The 10828-nt window shown below is 39.9% G+C and overlaps 1 protein-coding gene and 1 long non-coding RNA gene across 2 annotated transcripts; one reads left to right on the top strand and one right to left on the bottom strand.

Moving 5' to 3' along the window:
• Positions 1-303: 303 nt before the first annotated feature.
• On the bottom strand, positions 304-1014 carry LOC114356547 (uncharacterized). Its single transcript, XR_003656227.1, has 3 exons — positions 956-1014; positions 791-859; positions 304-377 (listed from the first exon to the last, which is right to left on the bottom strand). It is a non-coding gene; the product is annotated as an uncharacterized LOC114356547 (long non-coding RNA).
• A 3507-nt stretch (positions 1015-4521) lies between these two features.
• Positions 4522-9220, top strand: LOC114356553 (pleiotropic regulator 1-like; the record flags this gene model as incomplete). Its single annotated transcript, XM_028309763.1, has 7 exons — positions 4522-4785; positions 5181-5308; positions 5712-5942; positions 6302-6388; positions 6467-6552; positions 7589-7783; positions 8900-9220. Coding segments are annotated over exons 1-7 (1164 nt in total), but the record flags the coding sequence as incomplete, so codon positions are not given.
• Between the last annotated feature and the right edge of the window lie 1608 nt (positions 9221-10828).

Below are 10828 nucleotides of genomic sequence, written 5' to 3'. Positions count from 1 at the left end.
TCCTGCCCACGGCTGGGTCCAGCTTGAATCGCATCGCCTCTGGGACCTACGGACAACGCAATTAAATAAATTAAATTTCAATATCTCTAAAGAAAGAAAGATTAATTAATTAAATAACTAAGTATCAATATCTCTAAAGCAGCCTCCTATCCTATTTTTATATTTTCAGCCCCCATTTGCTATTATAAGTTAATTAGAGAGTGTCATGATACTCCTGCAGTGGTGACTATTACCTGCAGATGAGGTATATTATTTCGAGTTTCAGTGTTACCCAAAAAGTTAGCTATAATTTCGTTGGTGCTCACCTGGTTGCCAGGGGTTGATGCTGCTCTGCCGCCGATGGCTGGGTCCTGGCTTGATAGCAACGTTTCTGGGATCTACGGACAATGTAGTTAATGAATAAATAACTTTCAAGTAAGTACTTAAAAGAAGCCTCTACTCTTCTATTTTTTAGCATCCAACAAGGCCCGTAATAGGACGGTAGACGAATTCCGTATTATAGGTAAAATCCCCCATTTGCCACAAGTAAATTAAAAAGAGAGACATCCTCATTTAGTGGAGACTAACGCCCGTATTCACAAACATTAAGTACCACGAGGTCTCACAGTGCGCGTGGACGCACAGAACAATCACAGAGCTCTATTTAAACTGTGCGTCCGGTTTGCTGCTTCACTTAAACAAGTATCGTTTGTGAATACGGGCGTAAATTACCTGATGATCGGGTACGTATATTTCGAAATTTTAAGTGTTCAATGTTCATGTCATAGTTAGTTATTTGGTTTAGGCTCACCTGGCTTCTTGGTGACGCCGTTCTGCTTCTCAGAGCTGGTTCCTGGTTGGCTAGCATCGTCTTTGGTATCTACTGACAACGTAATTAATAAATAAATAACTTTCAATTATTACTTTAATTAATTAAGTTACTGCGCCATTATTACTTAGTTAGTTATTGGGTCACCTGGTTGCCAGGAGATACTCTGCTTCCCAGTGCTGGGTCCAGGTTGGCTTAGATCAACCACGGGATCTACGGACAAAGCAATTAATAAATAACTTTCAATAATACAAACATAAAATGATAAAATTAATAGACTACAGTAAATAAAATAAATAAATAATACAGGGTGGAAACGTTAAGTGATCTCACTCGATTATTTCTAAACTATACAAGATATTGAAAAAGTGGTAACTGATCCTGAAAGTGCTTCATGAGCTCTTTCAAACGGTACCAATAATTGGGTACAGCATAAACTGGATCTATCTGAAAATTCAATGTTTCCAGCTTCCATACTAAATGTATGCCAGCCACACAATATTAGAAGTGTAATTTTTCTATTTAATAATAAACTCTTAAAATAAACTCGTAAATTGTATTCTTATTTAAAATTATTCATGGAAAACATTGGTTTTAGGCTTTACTTGCTATAATATTGTCAAGAGATGAGTGTCATGACTGTGGTTGTACTAAATGTATGGAAGAAAGAAACATTGAATTTTTGGATAGATCCAGTTTATTCTGTAACCTATTATTGATACCATTGGATAGAGCTTGTGATGCACTTTTAGAATCAGTAATCAGTTTTACGATATCATGTGTAGTTTTTAAAATAATGTGACTTTACTAAATGAATGGAAACTGAAAACATTGAATTTTCGGATAGATCCAGTTTATTCTGTAACCTATTATTAATACCGTTTGATAGAGTTCATGAAGCACTTTCAGGACCAGTAACTAGTTTATTGATATCTTGTATAGTTTAGAAATAATCGAGTGAGATCACTTATCGTTTCCACCCTGTATACTTCAAGATAGAGTGTTCAATGTTCATATTGAATTACGTGTTTACACCATCTGATTCGATCAAGTTCGCGCATACTATAACTGCGCCATTACTTAGTTAGTTACTTATTGGGTTTATATTGGGCTCACCTGGTTGCCAGGAGATACTCTGCTTCCCAGTGCTGGGTCCAGGTTGGTTTAAATCATCCTCGGGATCTACGGACAACGGAATAATTAATAACTTTTATTATTATATTCCGAGATTTAGTGTTCAATGTTTATGTCAATCGTGTGATATTGAATTACGTGTTTATTACACCATCTCATTCGATTCGATCAAGTTCGCGCATGCTGTAACTGCGCCATTATTACTTATTGGGTTTGAGCTCACCTGGTTGCCAGGAGATACTCTGCTTCCCAGTGCTGGGTCCAGGTTGGCTTAGATCATCCCTGGGATCTACGGAGAACGCAATTAATTAGTATATTTAGAGATTGAGTGTTCAATGTCCATGTTGTTATGGTGTGATATTGAATTACGTGTTTAACCTGATTCGATTAAGTTCGCGCTTACTGTAACTTTTCCATTATAGTTAGTTATGGGTTTAAATTGGGCTCACCTGGTTGCCAGGAGATACTCTGCCTCGCAGAGCTGGTTCCAGGTTGGCTTAGATCATCATTAAGATCTACGGACAACGCAATCAATTAATATATTACTTTCAATGGGTTAAAAGAAGCCTCTTCATTATTTTTTATATCTTCGACCAATAATAAGGAATTTTGCCTACCCTCCTAATAAGGACAGGGCAAAATTCCTCATGGGGTGAAGACTTATCCCCCATTTGCCACGAGTAAAATATAGAATCGTATTTGTGTTCCTGCAGTGGAGACTAAGTGACCTGATGGTGAGGTAGGTGTTTATGATATAGTTAGTTATTGGTTAGGTTAGTTACAGGGCTCACCTGGTTGCCTGGCGACGATGCTCCGTCGCCCAGGACTGGATACAGATAGGCTTTCATCTTCCCCAGTTTCTAAAAACGCAATTAATAATTAATGTTCAATATCGTAGAAGAAACTTTCCCAACAGGTTTCCTAATTAGGTAACTATCTTATCCTACTGTAATATTAATCTACATACAGACGACTACACGTCAAGCTATGTGGCATTTTAAAACTAAAATACTTAAACTAAAGTTTAGATTAGAATCATAAAAACATGCAACAGAAATCAGTAGTGATGATGAGGTACAACATTTCAAGATTCAGTGTATCAAAGTCAATTTTATGATTGCATTTGGAATTTTGGACTCACCTGGTAGAAAAGATAGTCTGCTCTGCCTCCCAGAGCCAGATCCAGTTTGGCTAGTGTCGTCGCCGGGATCTATGGACAACGCAATTAACTATTAAAAAAACATCTTTCATCAATTTAAAAATGTGGGTACTTCTATTATTACGTGATCTGTGGGTACTTCTATTTACGTAGGTACTTGTGTCAGTTTGACCAGGCCTCCGTCACTCGGGGTGCAATGGTGAGGGACCTCCACGTGGTGCACCCCGGGCAACGTCCGTGTGATCTCTTCACGCGGGCGGCTGACTTCTCACCTGCGCGGCAGGTTGCGTCAATTCGGCGGGCCTGTCGGGCGACCCGTAACCCACAACGGAGTGGGCCGGGGGCCGTCGGGACATCTGTCCGGGCCGCGATGCTGGGAACATCTTAAAAATCCCCCTAATCCCAAGGTTCGGCGGGGGCCGATGGGATGAATACCTAGAGGGTCTCTAGGTGCTACCCCGTCGTGGAGAGAGGGTGGGGCAGCTGCGCCCGAAAGCAGTTATTATGACATGAGCACGATGGAAAATAAACTACCCCAGGGAGGTACCGGCAATGCCGGAGAATCCTCTGCCGCCACGGCGGTCACGGCCCACGTATCTGGGGGGGCCGCGCAGTGCCTTGTGTCTTCACCGGCGACTAAGCCGAAGCAATGTACAGCAGTACGAACTGATTTTGACAGCCGGCTGCGAAACATGTTCGCAGCTAAGACCGTAAAGGACACAGTCACCAAAAAGGCGGTCGAGACAGCCGCGGGACCAATCCGCGGTGCGACTCCCGCTCCAGTAGGTGACTCCCAAACTGAGACTCACTCGGATGTGACATCGGCAAAGGTAATGGTCGAGACTGCCTCGGTTCTATCCGGGGATCTGACTCCCATTACCCGCAGTCGCTCCCGGACCAACGTATCCAAGGGAAGAGTTAGCGAAAGACCTGCAAAAAAAAAAAAAAAAGGCCTCCGTCACTCGCCTATGCCGGCCGAGATAATTACCTACAGCGCGCGACAACTTCAAGTTGCAAATCAGTCAGGGCCGCCACGCGCCTGTGAGCACACGCGTATTTCTATACACGCTCGGTCGATCATCGTCGCAATCAAGGTTTATTGTTCCAACAGCACTGTTATTCTTCTTTAATGGAAAATCGTAATATTTAGGAATAATAATTAATTACACTACTAATATAAGCCTGCCCTCCTAAACAAAATGCACTTTTTGATCGAATCGAAAATCGAACTACATAAAAAAATTGCTTTTCGACCACTTTTCAACTGGTTTGCGATTACAATGTGCAATTTGTCTAGCTAGACCCACTGGTGCTCTTTCATCACTGATATTATTTGAAGTTTTCGATTTCTGAACGACTATTCTTTGTAGACTGTGGCCATTGGCCAATGTCATTCATTTTGTTTTGACATTGACAGAAGTAACGCTAACCCTCCTTGAATAATCGTGTTTGTGTTGAATTTCTTTAAAATAATGTTATTTAAATAAAGTAAAGTAACTATAATATTGCTAGTGATATTAAGTAGATAATTAATTGATATTTGAAACCGTTCACAAAAGTATAAGACCATGGCGGACGATGTAATCAAGCATTCAGTTCACACCTTGGTGTTCAGATCTTTGAAGAGGTCTCACGACATGTTCCTATCAAACCAGGGACTTCTACCGCCTATAGACGAAAAAGCGTAAGTATCTGTGTTGTAATAATACACTCACGAGTGACTTAATTCATCATATTTCCTCATGACGCTTAAACAAAATCTCGTCAAAACTAACCTCCGACACATCATCTATTTTGTTGGTTTATGATTGGTTTATGATAATTATTTTAGACTCATATTACTTCATCAATAAACACTGAATTATTTTTTCATTTCTAGCGCCCATTGTGAAATCGGTTTTGCTCATGATTGTCAATCATTTCAAAATATGAATCATTCTAAAACATGCAATGGTATTTTGCCATACAAATGCATTCCTAATACGTGGTATTAATTTATATAGCAAAGCACTCCCTAATAGTACCTACGACTAATCATCAAATAAAACATTAGTATAAATATAATGGGTCTTGTTTCAGAGAAAAGATACTGAAGACAGTAAAAGCAAGGGACAGTTATGGACAAGTGCTGGCAACTGTGCAGCAGGCACAAGCTGTCAAGCAGCAGGAGGCCATGAGCCGGCCGGAGACTCCACACGACATGACAGGTATGTCACATTTGTTCACATACTAGATTGAAGCTCTTTAAGTTATCAATCGCTGTTCTATGTCTTATTGTTAAAGTTTTTTGTGATTGAAAATAAAAATCATTCAATTTAATATTGGCAAATGAGATTATAACATTATGATTAAGAATATCTCATTTTTGAAGTTAAAATAAATTAACAATTAACATTCTAAATTATGTTACAAAAAAGAAGTCACTTAAAATTGCCACATTGCAACAGCATTCATTGAAATGCCACTAGGAAACAATTTTAAAGATACTATCCAATATCTAAGACATAAAAAATCAATGGAAGACTTTTTTATGATTTCATCATTCACCATCACTAAAATGCTATTCATCAGCCAAAAACACATTATTAAATTAAATTCCAACCGTTCCAGAGATGGCAGAATCAGCAGCGCTCGGCTCAGAGACAGCCATGCTTCCCTATACTGGCCCAGCACCATCGCCTGCTCCTCCGGCGGGTGCCCTCACGGCTCTGCCTCGGAAGGCGCCCGCCATGCCCAAGCCTAAGTGGCACGCGCCCTGGAAACTGTTCAGGGTCATATCCGGGCATTTAGGATGGGTGAGATGTGTGGCAGTTGAGCCGGGGAACGAGTGGTTCGCTACCGGTAAGTGTTGGATAAGGTGACTAGGGAATTTCAATAGCTTTGTATTAAACAAAGATTACAAATAATAGAAGTGATACTGAGATGATGAAATTATTCATAGAAAAAATTAACTTTGTTTGTATCAAAGACTTTTTTACCTGTATTGAACAATAGCATTATTCAATAGTGTAGTTTTTCAAAAATTATTTCATTTTTAAGATAATTTAACTATTCCATAAACTACACAGTTTAAATAAGAGTTAAAAGTCCACCAATCAGTAGATTTTTTTCTCAGTATTGCACAAAATATTGGCTTTACATGCAATAACTCTTTTTAAAACTGCTTGACAGAATAAAACATTTTAATTTCTTTTTTCTAGGTGCTGCTGACAGAGTAATAAAAATTTGGGACTTAGCTAGTGGAAAACTAAAGGTGTCACTTACAGGACATGTTAGCACAGTCAGAGGTATGTATTTTTTGTTATAATTGATTTTTATTAAATAAACAAGCTGATAGTCTGAATAACTGCTTTGTTCTTTTGCAGGGTTAGAAGTATCTTCAAGACACCCATATCTTTTCAGTTGTGGAGAAGACAGACAAGTTAAATGCTGGGACTTGGAATATAATAAGGTAAGATTGTAAAATAACAAGATACTTTTTGACTACATCGTTCGACCGCGTGAAAACTTGCACGTCGTGGGCCGATCATTGGATTGGCCACATCGTAATATGCCCGGGCGGGAAGAGCCTGGATGCGGGCAGCGCAGGACCGTTCATTATGGAAAACCTTGGGGGAGGCCTTTGTCCAGCAGTGGATGTTATTTGGCTGAAACGGAATATGCCCGGGCAGCCAGGCAAATCGTGATGCGTCGATGAATATGCCCTGTAAACACTCCAAAAAGGATGTCTAAACGTAGTTCCAGTATTTAATAAACGAAAGTTTCGCAATACAATGAATTAGTACCAAAATTGGTTTTAAATTCTAGTGAAACGAGATAAACCTAAAATAGGACAAGGTCAGGTGAGTAGTTGTCTCTTTTACCCACGCTGCTGAGTCTGCGAATCCGCTCAATAGGTTGTCCCTTTCCCACGCGCTGCGGTTTTTGCGAACCCGGCTGAGCGGCTGTCCCTTTCCCACGCACCATGGTATTAGCTAATCCGACCAAGTTCTTCTCTTCCTCACATGCAGCGCGCATTTGCGAATTCCAGGAACGCATTCAGACAGATATTGATTTGGTTTTCGCAGAATTATATTCAATGTAAATAACCTGTTGACCTAGATCTTGTAGAGATGGAACCTCAATTGTGTTTCGATGCACAATATTCACTATTACATACATACGAATGATGTTACGAATTCTAAGAACGCAACCGAAAATAGACTTTCACAGTATTTAACTCAATGCGAAAACAAACCCTCTTACTAATAAAACGTTACAAGCGTTGAACAGTAGTTTAAAATGTAATTTCCAACAAAAACGTCCCTATAAACAAGTGTTCAACAAGTGTGTAACTATTCCCACTTCTCGTTCTCACTGCTGCAACTGCTGTGTAGCCAGGATCTGCAGCTTGAAGAGAGCTTGTGTCACTTTTATTAGCAAGGAGTATTTACCTCGATCTTTCACTGCAACCTCCATCGTATCTTCTAATACGAGTATATTCGCAGGTGATCCGGCACTACCACGGGCACCTGTCAGCCGTGTATACGCTCGCGCTTCACCCGAGCATCGACGTGCTCGTATCGGCGGGACGGGACGCAACGGCGCGCGTCTGGGACATGCGCAGTAAGGCCAATGTCCACACGCTGGCCGGACACACGAATACCGTGGCCTCTGTTGCGTGCCAGGCGGCCGAGCCACAGGTAAGCGGATGTTTTTTTTTTTCCAGCAGTAACTAGCCAGGATAATAAAAAAGGCTAAGATCAGAAAACATACAGCCTAGTTATTACTAGGCTGTATGTATGGACGCAACCGAAACGAACGACGGTATTCTATTGAATACCGTCGTTTCGGTTGCGTGCCAGGCGGCCGAGCCGCAGGTAATGGGATGAGTTTTTTTTTCAGCAGTAACTGGCCAGTATCGTAAAAAAAGGCTAAGATCAGAAACCATACAGCCTAGTCATTAGATTGGTGGGTTTCTAATTTCAAATCAGCAGCTGTTCCAGAACTGTCATTTTTCCCCTTCTTTATGGCTATAGAAGACGTGCCGGTGTTAGTAAGGCTAATGTCCACACGCTGGCCGGACACACGAATACTGTGGCCTCTGTTGCGTGCCAGGCGGCCGAGCCGCAGGTAATGCGATGAGTTTTTTTCCAGCAGTAACTGGACAGTATCATGAAAAAGACTTAAGATCAGAAACCATACAGCCTAGTCATAGTATACCGTCGTTTCGGTTGCGTACCAGGCGTCCGAGCCGCAGGTAATGAGATGAAGAGTTTTTTTGTTTTTGTTTCCAGCAATAACTGGCCAGAATCATTAAAAAGGCTAAGATCAGAAACCATACAGCCTAGTCATTAGTCTTGTGGATTTCTTATTTGAAATGTGAAGCTGTTCCAGAACCGTCTTTTTTTTCCTTTCTTTATGGCTTTAGAGGACATGCCAGTATCAGTAAGGTCAATGTCCACACGCTGGCCGGACTGGATGATTGACCTTAACATAGCATAAAAAATAATCCAGCTGCTGGATTCCAGCAGAAACAGGCTATGATCATAACATAAAAAAGGCTAAGGTCAGAGATTATTCTGCCTAGTCATTGGGGAGTTTGGAATTTCAAATCTGCAGTGGTTCGAATGACGTCCACTGCTGGACAAAGACCTCCAGAACGCTGCTTTTTTTCTTCATGTGGTTTTAAACACTAAATATCAGGCTGTAAGAGCACAGGCCCAAGCAAATGAATTGAGCGACCTGCTTCAAGTAATGATAAGTTTCTCTTACCAAAAAGTAAACTTAAAGTGGCATAATATCTTTCTAATTTCCAGATCATAACCGGCTCCCACGACTCAACCATCCGTCTATGGGACCTCGCCGCCGGCAAATCCATGTGCACACTGACCAACCATAAGAAATCCGTCCGCTCCGTGGTCATCCACCCGTCGTTATACACGTTCGCGTCCGCTTCCCCGGACAACATCAAGCAGTGGAAGTGTCCGGAGGGCAAGTTCATCCAGAACTTGTCCGGACACAACGCGATCGTTAACTGTATGGCTGTGAATCCCGAGGGTGTGTTGGTCAGTGGAGGGGACAACGGGACGATGTACTGCTGGGACTGGCGGACGGGGTATAACTTCCAGAGGTTGCAGGTTTGTTGTATTTTGTTTACTAGAGATGAGAATGTTGTGTGATTCTGAGAAATTCTATGGTATCATAGATAGGATAGGATAGGAGGACACAGTAAATCTGTTTTATGTGCTGTAGTGATGGAATGTATCTTTCACTCCAACTGTTAAGTGGTTTCCATATTCCACCCCTTAGTTAGACCACAGGCTCGGATCATGCGCATTAGTTTTGAAAGTCTTCTTTCTAATAATACTTTCCTATTTGTAGTGTAGTTGATTGACAAAACGCACCTTTCCCGTGGATTTTGTTGGCAAAGAAAGTTATGACGTCACTGTATGCAAATTCCAATTACCTTTTTAAAAAAATAAAACCGACTTCAAATGCGTGAACACAAAAAAAAATAAAAATTAAAAATATTGCGTATAAAAAAGTTCATCCCCAATTTTCCACCCTTAGGGGTGAAATATTTTCTTCAAATTCGCATGAAACCACCCTTTTGATAATACCTATTCAACAAAAAAATAATCGTTCAAATTGATTTATAATCGGCGGAGATATTGCGTATAAAAAAGTTCATCCCCAATTTTCCACCCTTGGGGGTTGTTTTTTCTATTATTAAATTTAAATGGGACCACCCTTGAGGTATTACCTATACGCCGAAAAAAGATTTGTTCAAATCGGTTCATAATTGGCGGAGTTATCGCGTAACAAACATAGAAAAAAAAAATGCCTTATTTTAGGAGAAATTAAAATTTTAAATTTTTTCATACTACATTAGTACTATATGACTTTTAATAAAGTATAAAACTTATAACCTTAACATTTATAGATAAGTTAATATACTTAATGTAGATGTTTTGTTATAATCACTATATAAAAAACGTCACTCCCTAACTAGTAACTTAGTCCTTAGCGCCGTTTAAAGCTAGGGCCTGACGGTCTAGGGACTGACGATTTGGAGTAAAACTTAACAAAAATGCAGATTAACTTTATATTATAAGATGCTTAATACGATGAGCCGAAAATAGCCGAAAAACCACACATAAATACTATTAAATTATATACAATTTCCTATTGTAATCAATAAAGCTACTCAACTAGGAACTGACGAAGTGACTGAATCAAGACATGTTTCCGCAACAACTGGCACGTTTGCACTAATTCAAAAAACGGCTACCGCAAAGCCAGTATGGTATGAGGATAACTTCGTATCGTAGTTTAAACTCAACTAAATGGCATTCACTCTAAATACATAATAAAGCGCAAAATTATAAAATCAGTGGGTGGCGAGGGAATGACGCTAAAAGCTGTGGACTCTTTTTCAACTTGAGAAAATCAAATTATTGTTTATTGAAACCGCAAAATATTAATGGAATTTGGTGTAACATACGTTTAAATAGATTATTCGTTAATTAAAACAAAGGATCAAGTTGATGTTTCTGTAAATACGGGTTCCAAAACACAAACTTTTGGAGTACGGACACGCCTAGGGAATGACGTTTTGGGTCATTTAAAAGGAATTTAAGATGTTTTAAAAATAGTTTTAAAAATATAAAAATGGGTGATGAATAAAACACATTGCGAGCTGTTATTTTAACGATTTAGGAATAAAATATTAACAAATATTCCAT

The sequence above is a fragment of the Ostrinia furnacalis genome, unplaced genomic scaffold, assembly GCF_004193835.3.
Source record: "Ostrinia furnacalis isolate ACB-3 unplaced genomic scaffold, ASM419383v2 OfSCF0214, whole genome shotgun sequence".
In the NCBI taxonomy this organism is placed as follows: domain Eukaryota; kingdom Metazoa; phylum Arthropoda; class Insecta; order Lepidoptera; family Crambidae; genus Ostrinia; species Ostrinia furnacalis.
Note: the sequence above shows the minus strand (reverse complement) of the source record. Positions and strands in the feature narration are given on the sequence as shown.